Here is a 19,143-nt window from a genome sequence, read left to right on the forward strand (position 1 = left end):
ATGGCGGCGGTTCGAGATGACGGGCAGAACCACCGATCCAAGTGCTCCTCAACTGAACGACCAATATGTGACAGAAAAGAACGTGGTGCGATCTGTGGGATTGAGTCCAGGGGTGGAGAATGTTGTTGTTGGGCGTGGATATGGCACTAAAAAATCACTAAAAATTGCACAGGATGGACAAGAGGGGAATAGCGCTTCAACATTGGTGCGGCTGGAGGTGGAGGAAGGATTGGAGGAGGAGGGGGCAGACGTTCAGTGTCATGAACAAGAGGAAGTATGTGAGAGCAATTCAGAAGATGGAACTGACTGGGAGGCTGGCATAGACGGAGGTAGTAGGTTCCATAGGGAGGATCAACGACAGAGTTGGCAAGAGGATTAAATGGCAGAGAACAAAGAGGCATGAAAGCTAGCGGTAGAGTCTAGTGCCCAGTGCAGCGACAAGGAGAATATCATGGCTATTTTACAGGAGCAAAATGAAGCAATTGCTCTGAAGCGGAGGCAGGAAAAGTAGAAAGAAAAAGTTTGAAGAAGTCGGCCAAAAAATTGTAAACAGGCGTGTCATAAACTTGCTAAATGATCTTAAGCTCTTGGAATGTTAGGAGTATAGGAGGCGTTGGAAAATTTTGTATGATAAAGAATTTTGAAAATAAATTTAAGGTGGACATGTTGGGCTTGATAGAGACAAAAAAGAGGTGATGTCTAAGTTAGATGTAGTACGCATTTGCGGAAGTGACAGAGCTAGCTAGGAGTGTGTAAGCTCTATTGAGGCTTCTGGAGGGTTGTTGTTAATTTGGGATAAACCAATTTTCAAATTGAATAATTTTTATAAAGGGGATAGGTGGTTGTGTGTAGAAGGGGTGATAGCTAAGGATAATTTTCATTGTGCTGTTTGTTTGGTGTATGGACCACATGTGAGGGTTGACAAGATATCTATGTGGGAAGAGTTGTCTTATCTCGCAGGGTTATGTCAGGCACCATTCTATTTTTTGGGAGATTTCAATGAAATATTGCATTTGGAAGAAAGGAAAGGAACGAATAGTCTGCCAGCGTCCGTAGATGACCTCCAAAAATGGATGGATGACTTGGAATTAGTTGACTTGGCACTTAATGATCGCAAGTATACATGGTTTAGAGGACAGTCGTGTAGTCGTATTGACAAGACCTTGGTTAGTGTAGATTGGCTTGATATGTACCCGGAGATGCGACTGAAGGGAGGACCAAGAGGGTTATCAGATCACTGCCCTTTGATAGTGGAGGACAAAAAAAATTTAAAGACCCTAGACCGTTCCGTAGCTTGGACTCGTGGTTCACACATGAAGGGTTCTTGAGAATGGTGAAGGAAAAGTGGAGGGCATTAAAAGATGGACAGTTCTTAGATAAGATGAAAGGGTTGTCACTACCACTGGATAAATGGCATAAGCAGCACTTCGAGGATATCACTGAGAAGATAAAGAGGTTTGAGGAAGAGATAAAGAATATGGATGATACGATTAGCAATGGACGTTATGATGGTACAATTGAGGCAAGGAGAAGGGCGTTAGTGAGGTGTTGTGAGAAGTGGTATATTAGGCAAGATGTTCACTGGAAGCAAATGTCTAGATCTCGACATGCTGAGGAGATGGATAGGAATATAAAGTATTTTCACAATATTGCTTCGGCGAGAAGAAAGAATAACAAGATTGAGTCATTGGTGATTAATGGGCGACAAGTACAGAATCATGCAAGAATAAAAGTTGCAATTAGAGATTCTTATAAAAGTCTGTACCACCAAGAAGCTACTCCAAGTTTGAACTTTAGAGATGATTTAATTAATCGGTTAGAAAGGGAGGAAGTTGAATCCCTTGAAGTGATGCCATCGGTGGAGGAAGTGAAAGAGCTGTGAATCATCTAAGGCTCCAGGATGTTATGGGTACAACATGAATTTCATAAAGAAGTGTTGGCATGAGATTTGAACGGAGTTCACTGCTGCTGTGTTGAATTTTTTCGAGATGAAAAGTCTACCAGCAGAGTCTAATGTTACGTGGATAGCGTTGGCGCCGAAATTTGTTGGGGCTAAGGAGATAAAAGACCTCAGACCGATCAGTATGGTGGGATGCATCTATAAAGTTATAGCAAAGTTGTTGACAAGATGAATAAGGAGTGTAATGCCAGGATTAGTTGGAGAATCACAGAGTGCCTTTGTGAAAGGCAGGAAGATACATGATGGAGCATTAATTGTATATAAAACTGTGCATTGGCTGAAATTAAAGAAGAAGGCGTCAGCAATAATCAAACTGGACTTCCAAAAGTAATATGATAGAGTTAAATGGTGTTTTGTTGATACTGTCTTAGAGAAGATGGGTTTTGGGAGTAGATGGAGGGCATGGATCAGAGAGTGTATAACATCAACATCTATTTCTATTCTGATTAATGGGTCACCAACGAAACCGTTCAAGATGAAGAGGGGGCTACGGCAAAGAGATCCATTATCGCCATTTTTGTTTGTCTTGGTGGTGGATGTACTTAATAAGATGATCGGAGAGGCGGTAAGGAACAGGCGTATCTCTCCGCTGCTAGTCGGTAGCGATAATATAGAGTTATGGCATCTACAATTTGTTGATAACACTATATTGTTCTGTCCGCCAGAAGAAGACACAGTGAGAAATTATCAGAGACTTTTGAGATGCTTTGAAATAATGTCGGGGTTAAGTATAAATTTTGACAAGTCCAATTTGATCCCAGTGAATTGCAGTCAGGAGTGGGTAAGTCGAGTATGCCTTCTACTCGGTTGCCAGCATACAGCTCTACCGGTAAGGTACCTTGGAATTAGTTTCGGAGCAAATTCCCGATTAACAAAAACTTGAAAGCCGGTTATAGATAATGTGGAAGAAAAGCTTAGCTTGTGGAAATCAAAGGTCCTTAGTAAGGCCGGAAAGCTGGTACTCTTAAAGTCAGTAATAAACAGCCTACCTATTTATTACTTGAGCTTGTATAAGATGCCAAATGCAGTTGCACAACAAATAATCTCTTTGCAGAGGAGATTCTTTTGGGGGAAGGAAGATGGACAACCTGGCATGGCTCTTGTTAAGTGGGAGATGGTCTAGGCACCGAAGAAGCTAGGGGGTTGGGGGTAGGGGATATTGTGATCCGCAATATTGCTTTACTGTTTAAATGGTGGTGGTGTTTCTCAAAAAAAGATTATTCGTTATGGAAGAAAATTGTGTGCTCCTGCAACAACTTAAAGCCAGATCATCTGCTATCAACTCAGGCTCTACCAGTGAGAGGAGACCCGTGGAGAGACATATGCCAGTTGCGAATAAAGGACCAACATGCTCGACAGAAGATGATTGATGGACTGGCTATGGAGGTAGGGGATGGTAGGTCCACTAGATTTTGGGAGGATTCTTGACTCCAAGCGGGAAAGCTGAAAGACTCCTATCCAAGACTCTTCTTGATTTCAAACCAAAAAGGATCAGTGATTGAAGACTGTGGCTTTTGGAATAGGCTAGAGTGGGTCTGGAACTTCCAATGGAGGAGAAAACTCCGCTAGTGGGAGGTTGATACATTGGATCAGATGCTTCATGTCTTGCAATCTGTTAGATTAATAGCAGATGTGCAAGATAGAGCGGCGTGAAAATTTGACAAGGCATTTATTCTACTAACTCCTTTGTTCATGTTTTGTAGGAACAGACTATGGACGATGAGATTCTGAACTATAGATTTGCAAATGAGATTTGGAAAGGACTGGTCCCGCCTAAAGTAGAGTTGTTCACCTGGTTTATCCTAATAGGTCGGGTAAATACAAAAGAGCGACTAAGAAGGTTCGGGATCATTGAAGGGAATGATAATCTGTGCGTCTTGTGCAAGAAGGAGGTTGAAACTGTGCAACACCTCTTTGTTACTTATGAGTACTCCTGGCAGGTCTGGTGCGTATGGATCAAGGAGTTTGGATGCGAATGGAGTATTCTAAGTACCTTAAAAGACCACTTTGAGAGTTAGAGGACAATGCAATTGACAAAAAAGTTGTGTAAGTATTGGCTAACTGGGTTCTTCTCAATTATATGGAATATATGGTCACATAGAAATGATGTCATATTTATGAACAAGACAACAAACGTGACTGATTGTGTTGCTAGATCATTATGTTCTGTTTAAGGATTGGTGTGGTTCTTAACCCATAATGTTGATGGCTTGACCGGAAATAACATAAAAAATTGTGTAATTAATTTATGGTTATTGTAAGTTGTTTGCTCCACTTTATGTGTTTGAGTTTTTTCTTTCAAAAGAAAAAAACAAAAGACTGTGTGTTCAACATCACACCGATGCACGGAGAAAAAAACTAAACACATATGATCCAAGCAAACGTGAAACCCATGATACTATTAAAGCAAGTATCTAATTTCAGTTAATACCTTAATTTTTTCTTCTTATACCCTTAGCTTTGTTAAAATTCAACCCAAAGGTGAGCTATTAATCAATTATAGCTAGATTCTTTACTTAAATTTTAGAGAGTTTCCCCTAAAAATTTTATTTTTGCACATCAGCCCCTGCTTAAACTCATATTACAATAAGTCCCAAAAATAATTTAATTTGCACAATAAGTCCAACAAAAAAAACCAAAATTTCAAAAGACCCCATAATCGGAGAAACTCATATAGTATATTTTTTATCATTTAGATTTTCTACTTAACCTTGAGTCCACAAAAAGAAATTATTTGTTATACAAAATTGATCTCGAATATAGGTAGTGTGGATTAACGAAGGAAGAAAAGTGTCCCATGAGCTAATGAAAATGATTAAGAAATGAATAAAAGCAGGCAGCAAAGAAAGCAAAAGAAGTTAATTGTTACTCAACACAAAATCATGAGTACACATACACATCCGTTTAGTTTTGTTTTTGTTTCCCTATTTATACAATCCAGAGAACGATTTCAAATATTCATAGAAATCAACAGATAGACACATTCATAAACATTACTCAGTTGATGTAATGTAATTAAGCAACTACTTTTCATTCCAAAACGTCAAATTAGATCATTCATTATTCTTCAACAACTTCCCAGTAGTCAAGTTGCATCTTTGTCTTGCTTACCACCAACTGAAAACAACAGCAACAATTCTTTAATCACATTTCAAATATATATATAAATAAATGTTATGAATAAGAATATAATTTAAGATTCCATCTCACGGGTAAAGGCAGAAAGCTCAGAACTCTTCAAGACTCGCAGCCTCTTCACTGTTGATACGAACATGCTGGCAAACCCATTTAGCAGACCAATCAGGATTTTTTCCAATAATTAAATAAATTGAGCATCACCAAGTGGGAATTTATTGTTTCTAGGAGGGGACATAAGTACAAGTGTGTGTATATATATTCATGTGAAAAAAACAGACATGCCATGGCATGTAGTGCCTCGGAATTATTCACAACAATTGAGAAAAAGGTTGTCTGACTCTCATGTCTGATCTTAATCTTATTAAAATTGAAATAAAGCACTACTGGTTTAGCATTAAGAATCTAACTAGACTCGTTGCTATTGCAGAATTTTAATAGGAGAATAAGATGCAAATTTGTGATTGGTCATGGAATATATATAATAAAAATAAAGAAATAAAACGATAAAAAGATGCTTACTGCCATGGCACATCCCCAACAAGCATCCTGTCTCCTTCATTATCCTCATAAACAAGAGTATACTCTCCACTTCCATCTAATAAACCTGTTATCACTTTCTCTTCCTCTTGTAGCTTGTTAACTCCACCACCAGAGGAATCTCTTTGAGCTGATGAAGACAAAATAATTAAAACAAATGGGAACAAAATGGTCTAAAGGGGCAATTAAAAAATTCAACTTGTCACTTGTTTGGTGAAAATATTGACTATAACTCTATAAGCTAAGGTTGACATATAAGATATTGAACTAATTAGCCATAAATATATCCAACTACAGGGATTGAAAAAAAGGTGACAAAAGTTACCAAGTTAGTTAGTTACCAGCAAGAAGGCCTTTGAAGAGTTGGTCCACAGCATTGGAGAGATTTTCATAGCTATCGTAAGCATTGAGGTCAACTTTTCTACCAATGGGAACACCATCCATGTTGATCTTGACAAACATGCCTTTTCCACCAACCACCACCTTGCTATGGTGCTCAGGAGGAGGAGGAGGTGGCTTTGAAGAGCTGCTGCTATTTGCAAGGTTCTTCCTGAATGAACGGATTGGAGGCCAACCCACTACTGGACCTGGAGCAGTTCTGTTCAGAAAGAGGGTCAGAAAGTGGAAGGAAGAGTAGATAACCATAACAAATGAAGGCAGAGACATCTCTGAATCAAATCAAATCAAAGCATAACAGCCGCTTCTGTTGAGAATACTTGAGAGCTAGATCTATGGTGAGGTAACAGAGATGTGTGTTATTGGTTGCATGGACCACAGAATATTATGATGATTATGATGAAAGAGTGTACCTTTTCTGAGAAGTGTTGGGAACAGCTGTATTTGCAACTTTCTTGTCTGCATTATTATTATGCAACGGTAGTGCTGCTGCTTGTGAAGAAGAAGAAGTAGTAGTAGTAGTAGTTGTGGTTATGGTTGCATGAGGGAAGTAACCAAGAGATAGCACAGAAGATTCATCTCTCTTTGTTGTTGTTCTGATGCCATTAATGAAACCCCAGTGTTGTTGTTCTTCAGCACCAGGTGGAGCAAGCCTGAGTTCAAGTTTCATGTCATTTCTTGAGCTTTCATCCATTGCAGCCACGTTAAACACAGAGCTCAAGAGTAGTAGTAGTGTTATATTTGCACGCTGATTCTGTTTCTTACTTAAAAAGGGTATGGAGATTCCAGCAAGGGGAATAGAGAGCATAAGGCACGCAACCTGAGACAAAGAGGGGAGGGGAGGGGGGGTCTCAAATAAAAAGGAGTAAGATAACAACAAGGTTAGGTTGTTTAGCACAGCAAGTAAAGCATGCTAATTGGTATGCCTACACTATCACTATGCTACTACTGTGCTCTGCTCATCACTCCTGCCCCCAATGCTCCTTTCCTTTTCCCTTTATCCTATCTCTATAATCAAAAATATAAAATATATATACCTAAATCACAAATTATTTTTAATATACTTCGATATTCATATTTGAAGTATATTATATTATTGTAGATATATAAATACGCTTCTTATGTATTGGCCAGAATATTGACACGTATTCAATATACATTTTAGGTGTTGACTCTCTATTTACAAAAGTCACCCACCTATACTTATTTTTAATAAAAATACCAATAATTTTTTGTATAAAAAAATTAGCCAAAATAGATTCTTAAAATATTTTATATGAGATGTATTCGTCTCTAAAAAATTTTATTGAGTCAAGATTTTTAAATTTTATAAAAATTACATAGATCATTTTATTATATTTTTTAAAATTTATTTATTCAAATAATAATAACTAATCTAACTAAAGTAAAAACATATATGTCAGTAAAAATTTATGCGTCTTATTTTTATTTAATTTAAAGCTTTTAATATAATAAAATTTTTTAAAAATAAAATCGTTCAGACACAAAATTTTAGAAATCTATTTGAATATGGACACAAATAAAAAATATTAATAAATAATAATTTAATAATTTTTAATTATTAATTTTATATTAAAATAAATATATATAATAAATTTTTATTTTATTTTTATTCTCTTTCCACACAGAAACGACAAAAGTCAACATTTGTGTGTAAAAAATTAATTAATTAATTCAAATATAAGAGAAAAGAATAAAGAGGAAGTATTAATTGCCTCAAAATTTGTCTTAATTAATCCGTGTTTCTCCCTGGAGTAGACTTGTTTTTCACCTAAGTAAACGCTGTTTGTTAAAGTGAAAAGAAAACCTGATTGCTGAATTAAAACAATGATTTATATGGTATGGTATGCTTTTTTGAGATGTCAGCGAATGGATGGATGGGATGGCAATGGGGGAAGAGGATTTTCATCATCCATATACACACTTATATATTTGCAGGCCTTTTCTGCAATAAAAACATGCACATCCCATGATCTTGTCTCCTCTCTTCTGCACTCTCTCTCTCTCTCTCTTACCCACCACATTTCCCAATATCATCATACAATCATTTTTAAAATTCTTGCATCTTATTACAATAGTAAAGTTTTCAAATATACGCAGATATTAATTTAATTATATATATTATTTATAATTAAGATTAACAGGTATAAATTATTAAAATATCAGTGAATTAGTATATTTAAAAAATATTAAAATATATTTTTAATAATAATAATAAATTAATAAATGTTTCTGCATTTTTTTGGAGTGTGGTGACTAGGATCTGGTGTGGCGCTGTTGCATTTTAGATGAGTTGTGACCAACGCATGATGCTCTCTTTCCCGTTTGATTAGCTTTCGGATTTGGCTTTGTCTACTTCTCTTCTGACATAAAGTGTTCTGTTCTCTCTCTTTTTTTTTTCCTCTAGTGATATCTGTTCTTAAATCTACCAGCTCAGCTCAAAGGAGAACCGCTTTTCTGGTTTGATCTCTTCTTATTTTGTATTACTTTTTCTCATAAATAAAAATATAATTTAATTTTATATACGGTTAATGTAAAATATTTTACGAATACATCTAATTATGTAATGTCATATCAATCAGAATAAATATCTTTTACATTAATTACAAAAAACAAATGTAATTATATAATTATGTAAAATATTTTATTCTGTCAATACATCAAAATTAAATTCATAAAAATAAACTATTTAAAATTAAAAAAAAAAAGAGTGGTCCAATCGGGAGAGTGCTATAGATAGAAGCAATGGCATAGTAACAAAGGAGAAGGAAGCTATGGAATTTGAAGTACGCTGCTAATGAATGTCAAAAGTTTAGGTTTCTTTTATCCTTTCAGGTTAAGACATTTGTCAATGCACTGATCAATGAAGCATTCACGTGTGTGTCTACCAGAACTTGTCTTCTTCAATTATAATTCCATGCTCGACAGTTGAATTTTTTTTTTCTCTCTTTCATGTAACAATGTTTTCGGCGCGTAGTATCTACCTGTATCAAATCATAATAATTCTTTCAACTTCAACCAACTTCATTCATCGCCATACAAAATTCATGATATATAGAGAAATTTCAATTATAATACATTGAGAAATTTCAATCCGGAAATAGTGTAAAAAACTTTACGTGCTAAAATTCCTATTCGGGTATTCAACATTTAACAAATTTTGTTCCTATAACAACAAATTATTTGAGGTATTATTATTTTGACTCCTCAATTATTTGGTTCTAATATTTTAAGATGAAGCATATAATATGGGGAATTTATATGGTATCTTTATGATGCACGCTTGGATCTGGTGTATCGCGGAGCACATGTCACATGTCAGCCGTTCATTTTGCAGAATGAGTCGTACGAACAATCATTCCATGTCCGTTGGATGAGACGCAATGCCAGTCTTATCATGCCACTCACATTATCTTTCTATGTTGGAGATAGTAAACAAGTAATAAAATTCACAAGAAAAATTTTTAAAGATTTGAACGAAAAACAAATTAAAAAAAATAACTATATTTATATTAAAATTAATAGTTAAGAGTTATTAAATAATAATTTAATTAAAATTATTAATTTATTTTTATTTATCTAATTTATATAAAATTAACTATATTTATATTTTCACTTTTTAAAAAAATGATACAAAAATAATTAAAAGAAATGTTATTGTTTTTCTAATCATGCAAAAAAATTACATTAAAAATGGATATCTAATATTTAATTTTATTGTGATATTTTAAAATTTATTTGTCGTACATATTTTTGTGAATTATTTTTGTTTGTTTTCTTTCTTTCTTTTTATGGGTTAATAATGGTCTGTTGGTGGAGAGGGGTACAAATACCCATCTTGTGTTTTAATTTTCCCTCTCTGCTTTCATCATCGTCCTTTAATTTCTTCGCCTACGATACACATACATCACACTTTTCTTATTAATCTTTGCACCATCTTCATTATTCTTATTTCCTTCAATTCCACTTATCATTTTTAGGGTATATTTCATTAGGACGTAGCTAATAAAATTTATCTCTGCTTTTATTCATACAAATGGATAATATCAATTTGGTATCATTATAAAGTTATTTTTTATTGGTATTCCTTTTTTAAATGATTGATGATAAATCTCTAGTTCTTAAACAATTAAAAAAATAAATTATTATCTTGTAAGATCCTTTTAAAGCAACAATTCCATGGGATATGATAGCAACGTCCACGTCCTCATACTTTATCTGTTTTTTGCTCTAAAATGTTCTTTTATACTTCAAAGTTCAAAGAACCAGATTCATGCAACAAATATAAATGCATTCAGGATTTGATTAAGAACAAATTGATGACACTGGCCCACATACACTTCAAGCTAAGTGTGGTCTCTAATCCTCTTAGAGCAAAAGAAAAAAGGTGTGTTAATATATATAAGACGATATATATATAAATAGTTAATGATTTGTATCACATGGTACATGTTGTGAACTTGTGATAAATTTCTAAACCGTGTTATAGGGTCAGATCAATTCATCGACAACCATTTCTATCCATTAGAATTAGATAATATAAGGGTATCTCTTCTTCTACATTAGCTTCAATTAGGGCCAAGAAAATACTTTACAAGTGGATCGTGACTTGTACCTCAATTATTATTTATTTACTTTCGCATGCATGTCATAATATATACTTGCATCAAACTAATTTGAGTTGATCGAGTGATTAATTTATTTATCTACTAATAAAATATCGAAAATTATACCAAAAAATTAAATTATACGAAGATAATAACTCGAAAATAAATTAAACTACATTAATGTTTATATATAAATATATTAATAATTAATTTTAATGATTAATTTTAATATACAAATAATATTTTTAATATATTCATACTATATTGTGGGAAAAAGAAGAGAAAGAAAAAAAGGAAAAAATTCTGACAAAAATTGTTTGATAGAAGATAATTAAAAGGGTCAGAAAAGTAATTGAAATGTATTAGGCGACTAGTGATGATATATGAAAATTCAAAACCTTTATGTTTATGGAGCTCTTATGTCTTGTAGTTGTCCGCACAACACGCCTTTAATCTCATCGCTTTCATTTCACTACTTTTGGCACTATTTATATAATGCAAGGTGTCTGCCTTATTATGGGTGGTTGATTTTATTGTGTCTCGGTCAAATTAAGTTCTTATCTACAAAACAATGAAGGATTATTACTAGGTTAAACATTCATTATTATTATTATTAGAAAAAATTTTACTCTCTTCTTTTACGAGATATTAAAATGATATTTTTTTTATTTATAAAATATATATTTCTTTTTTATAATTTTTAAAAAAAAAAATTTTAATTTATTTTAAATTTTTTTGTATTAACTAATGTTAATTTTATTTATTTTTTAAGAAAAAATAAATTATTTTTTACAAAAATATTTTTCAACAAAAATTTTGTTTTTTGTTATTAAATTTTACTTTAAAAAATATAATACTCTTTAATAAATTGTTTTTTTTATTGACTAAATTGTATTTTTACCAAAATATTTTTAAAAAAATTAATAATTAAATTATTTTTTTAGGATATTTTTTAATAATTTTTTAATTATTAAATTATGATTTTACTAAAATATTTGTTAATAATTTTTTTATATTTTTTACTAATTTTTTTTATATCAATATATATTAATTGTTATATATATATTAATAATGGTAAGAATTTTTTATTTAATGTTAAAATAATATACATTGATATCAAAAAATTAATAGTAAAATATAAAAAATTATTAACAAAAATTTTGGTAAAATTATAATTTAATAATTAAAAAATTATTGAAGGGTATTTTAGAAAAATAATTTAATTACTAAATTTTTTATAAAATATTTTGGTAAAAATATAATTTAATCAATAAAAAATAATTTATTAAATGGTATTTTGGTAAGTAATATTTAATAATAAAAAATAAAATTTTTGTTAAAGGATATTTTTGTAAAAAATATTTTTTTAAAAAATAGATAAAGTTAATATTAGTTAACACAAAAAATTTAAAATAGATTAAAGAAAAAGTTTTGTAAAAATTATAAGAAAGAAAAATGTATATTTTATAAATAGAAGAGAGGGGAGTGTCATTTACTTAACCGGATAGGTCAAAGACTAATCCGTCGCAAATTTGAACTCTGTTTAAAGGTCTGCTGTTGGCCAATTGATTGCTGCATACACAAAGTAGAATTTAAATCTCCAACATTTATTTAAGCAGACACATAAGCTGACCACTCGACCAAACCAAATTCGTTCGTTCGTTCATTCATTCATTCATTATTATTATTATTATTATTATTAGTGATGTTGATTTAGTAGTGTATATGGAGTGTGTGAAAGAGAGCATATGTGTAAATGTTTATAGCACGTTTTGCAAGATGCATGATCTATCTAGAGATCTTCTCATCACACGCTGCTGCCACCAAACATGACTCCAACAACTTCAAACCATTTTAGAGCTTTGATGCATATCCTCAACTTTCAACTTTAATTTCTTTGTGCCTGACCCCACGCACCTTCTCTTTTTTTTTTTTTTCCCTATCTAGTATTAATATTAGGTGTAAACTAACGTATAGTTATTTTAATGTAAAATTGATATTCAAAAATTATTAAGTAATTTGATAGATTTGAGTAAATATATTATTTAACGATTTTCAACTTAATTTTATATAAAAATAACTGCACACCAGGTTTCTCCAATATATTATCATCATTCATAAGCTAATAAGAGATCATACTTCCTTTGATTATATCTCCTTTTATTGGGATTTATTTATTTTTATTTACTTAATTTTATTCTCCGGTTCATTGATTGCACCCATCACCATGTCTTTTTGATAGTTCTTCGTGTAGTGACCTCTTTTGTTTGCTTTTATATGAATAATTGCATCATGCGCCGCTATAGTACCAAGAATGTATGTGTATGCATCATAACTAATGGGATCCACTCTCCTTTATTTTTTCTTTCTTTCTTTTTCTAATCCTAATAAAACTAGAGATCACAGACACACTTTCGAGTCCTCTAAGTATTTATAATAAAGATACTTACATATATCACCTATTAAAATAACAACACTCACATCGACAACGTTATTTTGATGTCATGCATTTTGGAGCTAGGGATGGAATAATAAAATAAAAGAGTTCAAATATAATTAATTACTTAAAAAAACCGATAGATTAGTTGTGTTAATTATTTTATGTAGTAAAATAATTAAGATTTAGTAAAGAAAAATTAAAATGTTGTAGTATTAACGTTACTCATCATATAACATCTTGACCAATTCTACACATATATTCAAATTAGTAATTATACTACATATACTCATAAGACACATACAACAAAATATTATATATTGAAATAATGCATACAAATGGTATCTTCAATTCCTTCAGCAATGGAAGACCAACATTTGGTGTTGGCTTAATTCATAATATCATTTTTTCTAAAAACTTAGATGGATATATTATATTTTTAATATTTTTTTAAATAAAAATATTTTTTATATTTGTTTAATTTTTGCTAGATTTTTTTTTATTTGTCTTAATACTATGTCATGATATTATATTTTTAAAAAATTTAAATAAATAAAAAATAATAATATAAATAGTTATATTTCTAATATAATTAAGGATGTAGTTAATATGTGCTTTTAGGACATATGATAAGTTTACCACTAATAAAAAATTTAAATATTTTTATTTAATAAATATAAAACAAATACATTAAAAATTTAAATTTTTTATATTTTCAGTAAAAAAATTTAATTTATAAATTTGACATGCATGTGTCAGGTCATTTTTTCGATTATGAAAGCCTTGTATATGTGTGTCTGGTTATGGATTTGGGGGTGCTAGACAAATATGTGGGACATCTTTTTCTAAGTGACAGTGGGAAGAACTTGAACCGTGCAAGTTCTTGTTTAAAAAATTGGCTAAACAAATCAGAGGATCCAATTTAAAAGGGGAGAAATTTGAATTTCGAAGCAAGCAAATCGGATCGTCCGTGTTGTATATTTAAATTTTTTTATGAATGCGAAAATCAAATTGCACGGTCTGAGTTGAATAAGCTGAAACTAATCGACGAGTTCGATTTATGTATGTATGTATATATGTGTGTGTAATTTGTAAAAGATATCAAATCACGTCTTCTTCTTCTTCTTGTTTGGCTTCTTTTTCTGCTTTCTTCTACTCGTGTTTCTCTCTTCTTTGGTATGAAGCAAAAAAATCTTGTCGTGAAATTTCTGTTCTTATTTAGGTGAGTGAGAGAAACGAATGACACAGTTTTTTTAAAAGTGTATTATTTTGGTCAGATTTTATTACAAACATTTGAAGGAGTAAATAAAATTTATTCGTGAAAATCCGTTAGATGTTGTTATTCCCTTCACAGTCTCATTTGAAGAGCTGTGAGAAGATAGATTTTGAGATGTCAAGGAAAATATCATGTATTTTATACAGATATCTCATACCGGTGTTTGGTGGATTCGTCCAATTTCAAACCCAATATGTAATAGACGAAGCGAGTATGCAAGAGATGTTTTCAATGTATATTGAAAGTCGTGCTCAAATCTCGTTCATCGAGTTGTACGTTGAATTCGAACAATCTGAGGCCGACCGGAATATTGTATGGGAAGATTACAATAGTGACAGTGAAGAAGAGTTCGAAAGCAATTATAAAGTTGTTGGTCTAGACGGAGATGAAGATCAAGGTGATGGCACTATGGCTCCAAATGTGACAGATATGGAAAATGCGTTTGCAAACGAAGTGTTGTTTGAGGAGCCATCTTTCATGCAAATTTTGGATTTGGAAGCCATGCATGTTCTGGAGTTTCCGGAATATATGAGTGCAGGTATGTAATTACCTATATTTATAAAAAGGATTAGAATTTTGTAATAATTTATCTTGATTGATGGACCAAATAGTTAAGTTAAATGTGAAAATATACTCAATTAACATTTGTTTATCTGTTTATTTAGTTAAGTTTAAGATAATAATTTTTTAGTCAGTTATTGATTCAGATAAATATAAATTAGTATTTATTAATCAGTATTTAATTATGTGTTTATGTTCTTATTTTGTTTAGACTGAGATAATAACCTGATGTAAAGTTTATTTATATCATAATTGATGCAGTGAGTATTGATTTACTTTTAGTTTCGGTTATTAAATATTCGTGTATTAAGTATTTTTCGTATGGCTGCTGTCGTGGCAGAAATTTCTATTGTCGCAAATGGTAAATTTGCTGTTGGGATGGAATTCAGTTTCAGGGAAGCTGTTATTAAGGCGATGAAAGCGTATACCATCCGAAGAAGTGTAGACTACCAGGTGTATGAGTCGGAGCCGTTGATATTTTATGCTAAGTGTACACAGTATAGGTCAGGGTGTGATTGGCTTATCAGGGTTAGCATGATCAGCAGGAAGTACTGTTGGGTTATAAGGAGGTATAATGGTAGTCACACCTATACGAGAGCCACCATTTCTCAGGATCATTCGAAGTTGGATTTGACTATAATTGCAGAAGTAATAAAGTCGTTGGTTGAGGCTGACCTCTCGTTAAAGGTAAAATCAGTTATTGTAGAAGTGCAATCAAAGTTCAACTACACCATCAGTTATGGAAAGTATGGTTGGCTAAGCAAAAGGCACTAGAAAAAATATTTGGAGGTTGGGAAGCATCGTACGAAGCGTTGCCTATATGGTTTGAAGCCATGTGTCATAAGGAGCCATCAGCTGTCGTCCATTTTGAGACTATGCCTGCATATCAACGTGATGACTTTGTGAGTGATATTTGGGTATTGCATCGAGTCTTTTGGAGTTATTACCCCTGCATTAGAGCATTCAGACATTGTAAGCCAGTTGTCTAGGTGGATGGGACTCACTTGTACGGAAAGTATAAAGGTTGTCTGTTAGTGGTAGTTTCACAGGATGACAATAATAATATCGTCCCAATTGCATTTGTTATTGTGGAGGGAAAGACTTTTGATGCGTGACACTTTTTCCTTAGTAACCTGCGATAACATGTTGTCACTCGAGATGGTGTGGGACTGATATCCGACCGACACGAATCCATCAATGCAGTTGTGCCACGCAGTAATGGAGCTTGGTCACCTCTAAGAATTTTTCACATGTTTTGCATCAGGCATATAGAGTCAAATTTTCTGAGAAAATTCAAGGCACCGTACCCGCAAAAACTTGTCGTCAATATAGGTAACGTTGAGTTATTTTAAGTTCGTTATTAATAGAGTTACCTTCAACAAGTGTTTGTCATCCCTTTTTTTGTTTGTTTTTTGTTATCGTGCAGGATATTCGAGGACGGTGCGCGAGTACGAAATGCGTTACCAGCGTTTACGAGAACGGAACGAGACTTACACTAACTGGTTAAACCGAATTCCCCGCGAACAGTATACATTGGCATTTGATGGTGGCTACTAATGAGATCACGTGACGACAAACCTAGTGGAATGCATCAACTCAGTCTTGAAGAGTGAACACAATCAGGAAACATCCAACTTGCATGCAAACCAACTTGCATCAGGAAACATCCAGGTTAATTGCTTCGACCGGTAGAATAAGATCTTTGAAGTACGTGAGATGCCAAGTGGATTGGAGTATGCCGTCGACTTCCGTCACCAACGATGTGACTGTGGTGAGTTCTAGGTGGACCGAATTTCTTGTCGACATGTGTTTGCATGTTGTGAAAATCAACGACTTCATTGGCAAGCGTATGTGCATGATGTGTATAAAGGAATTATGTCTAGATCCACGCGATCCACAGCATAAGCAACCCACACAACCGAGTGAAAAATAAAGGAAACTCATGATTACAATCCACATAACAATAATAATAACAATAGCAATAACAATAAGATTAACACTAACACTAAACCCGAAACAAATACTTCTTTAATGGAAACACACTTGGCCTTCTTGAAGATCATCCAAGGCCTTCCTAAAGTGAGCAAGCATAAGATATCTATAGCGTCGGTCTTCACGCTCCCAATTAATATGACTTATTTCATTAACACAATTGGATTCTAAATAAGATAGGGGTAAATGTAAGATAATATTACCTGTTTGCAAGTGAAAAACTGTGGGATTCCCTAGGAAGCGGCACTAGATATGGCAGGCAGATCCCAACCCAGCCGAGCAGAAGTGTTAGTGGACCATCGATTTTCTTACGGTCAAAACGAGATTTCCTACATAACGCCCTGTAGAGGTGTGCTAGGCATGCTGATCCCCAACTGTACTGTCCAATACTGCCAAAATCACAAAGCAAAGGCAGAAACTTCCAGTGCACAGATGCCCCAGACTTGTCCCCAAACAAGATCATTCCGATCAACAACATAATGTGGTACTTCGTATACCTCTGTATACTATTTTCATCAGTCAACTGTAAATTTTCTTTTAGATCCCGGGGTCACGTCAGTTTTATGCAGCTTCCTCTACAGTTCGACTTACTCGGTGCAACTCCAAATTGGTATAAACACTCTGACTCAAAGGTTTTAAAACTACTCATTGTCATCCATGCGACTGGAAGACCGTCCGTCGAAAGACCAAGAATTATAGCTACATCTTCAAGCGTCACAGCACATTCACCAATCGAAAGGTGAAAGGTATGTGTGTCTGGGTGCCACCTTTCGATTAATGCATTTACCAGTGCTTTCTGACATTGAACTACCCCAATCTGAGACAAATGATAAAAACTAGTAAATCGTAAATACTCCTCTACCCTATCATTGTACTGATTCGGAGGGACTGGATGATCACATGTCAACATCCTTAAAACTCTACAAAAACATAACAAATTATTAATCAACTCATTAACAATTACTAATTTACTACTAAAAGATAATAATTTTTTAACTAGAGCAACTAAAATATTAAACCCATGCTAAACTTTTTTGTTAATTACAAAATTTAGTAATTACCATGTACTAACTTATCAATTAATTAACTCTCATTATTAAAAAATTTGCATAACTAACTCAACAACACATATTAATTGAAAGCACACAACTATCATAGATTATTTTACTAAATTCAACTAAAACAAATAATTCTAACTTCTAAATTTAATTAATAATCCTAAAAATTATTTCTAACTAACTATTAATAAAAATAACTAATACATAATTCTAATTCTTATTAAACTAATAATGTTCTTCTTTAATATTAAGACTTCAACTATAATAACATTTATTTGAACTAAAAGGCTAACAACAACCAAATTAATATTACAAAAAAAACAAATTCACTATATTTAAGTATATTTAACGAAACCAAATCGTCATCAATCAAAATTCGCAACATTATTACAAGATCTAGATTAGTTGTTTATTTACGGTTACAAAAAAAATGTTATAATATTAAAATTATAATTTCTAAAATTAATTATAAAAGTTAATTAAATAATTATAATTTTTCAAATTATTACAAAAAATTCTAACCATATATTATTTTTTTACTAATCTATCATAGTAGTCTATTTTAAATATTATCATTCATTCAAATATTCTCTAACTATATTTAAACAAATATATTTCTAACTATTATTTAAATATATATCCCTAAATTTTTATCAATAATGATAATCATTCTGTTTGTATTTTTAAATTCAATTTCTAACAATAATAATAATAATTAACTTCCTAGTAATAATAATTATAATTATAAAATATAAAAAAAATTTAAAAAAAAACTACATAATCAAGATGGCTGAAATAATGCATAATATAAAGTTTAGGATAATCAACATCTCTAGATTTTTGTTTCTTTGGCATTTTAATTTTTCTTCCAGCATGCAAAACAAGAAATAATGGAGAAAGAAAGAAGAGGAAGGAATGGACTCTTTGGTATGAAAGTGAAAGTGATATCGAATGGTGGGTGTGAGTTCAGTATGGGATTGTGTTGGGATTAAGGGCACAGTTGCGGAGAGCTACATTTACGCGCGATACGTGGCTGGAACATCATAACTCAAACCGTTTATTTTGTCCCAAACAACTCGGACCGTCCGATAAACAAATATAAACTCGCATCGTTTGATTTCTTTTAATCTGACACCACACACATATTAAGCACCCGTGTT

At 32.4% G+C, this 19,143-nt stretch overlaps 2 protein-coding genes across 2 annotated transcripts; one reads left to right on the forward strand and one right to left on the reverse strand.

Annotated features, from left to right (window-relative positions):
• The first annotated feature begins 2,336 nt into the window (after nt 1–2,336).
• Nucleotides 2,337–3,978, forward strand: LOC140174365 (uncharacterized). The gene is made up of 5 exons (XM_072198809.1): nt 2,337–2,741; nt 2,847–2,918; nt 3,015–3,077; nt 3,248–3,346; nt 3,664–3,978. Exons 1-5 carry the CDS (start codon nt 2,337–2,339, stop codon nt 3,976–3,978), a joined length of 954 nt encoding a protein of 317 aa, XP_072054910.1.
• Nucleotides 3,979–4,805: 827 nt separating this feature from the next.
• Nucleotides 4,806–7,093, reverse strand: LOC112703088 (auxin-responsive protein IAA16). The gene is made up of 5 exons (XM_025754406.2): nt 6,445–7,093; nt 5,977–6,233; nt 5,618–5,765; nt 5,171–5,235; nt 4,806–5,077 (listed from the first exon to the last, which is right to left on the reverse strand). The coding sequence occupies exons 1-5, from the start codon at nt 6,837–6,839 to the stop codon at nt 5,046–5,048; spliced, it is 897 nt and encodes a 298-aa protein (XP_025610191.1). The 5' UTR covers nt 6,840–7,093; the 3' UTR covers nt 4,806–5,045.
• Nucleotides 7,094–19,143: the final 12,050 nt, after the last annotated feature.

The sequence above is a fragment of the Arachis hypogaea genome, chromosome 7 (assembly GCF_003086295.3).
Source record: "Arachis hypogaea cultivar Tifrunner chromosome 7, arahy.Tifrunner.gnm2.J5K5, whole genome shotgun sequence".
NCBI lineage: Eukaryota > Viridiplantae > Streptophyta > Magnoliopsida > Fabales > Fabaceae > Arachis > Arachis hypogaea.

Excerpts from the sequence above, each read along its gene's own strand:
- LOC140174365 (XM_072198809.1), top strand. The coding sequence starts at position 2,337 with ATGGGTTTTGGGAGTAGATGGAGGGCATGGATCAGAGAGTGTATAACA. Across the intron at positions 2,919-3,014 it reads TTAGTAAGGCCGGAAAGCTG|AGGAGATTCTTTTGGGGGAA; the intron begins GTACTCTTAAAG and ends ATCTCTTTGCAG. Across the intron at positions 3,078-3,247 it reads CTCTTGTTAAGTGGGAGATG|GCTCTACCAGTGAGAGGAGA; the intron begins GTCTAGGCACCG and ends CTATCAACTCAG.
- LOC112703088 (XM_025754406.2), bottom strand. The coding sequence starts at position 6,839 with ATGCTCTCTATTCCCCTTGCTGGAATCTCCATACCCTTTTTAAGTAAG. Across the intron at positions 5,766-5,976 it reads CTTCAAAGGCCTTCTTGCTG|CTCAAAGAGATTCCTCTGGT; the intron begins GTAACTAACTAA and ends TGTCTTCATCAG. Across the intron at positions 5,078-5,170 it reads TGAGCTTTCTGCCTTTACCC|TTGGTGGTAAGCAAGACAAA; the intron begins GTGAGATGGAAT and ends TGTTGTTTTCAG.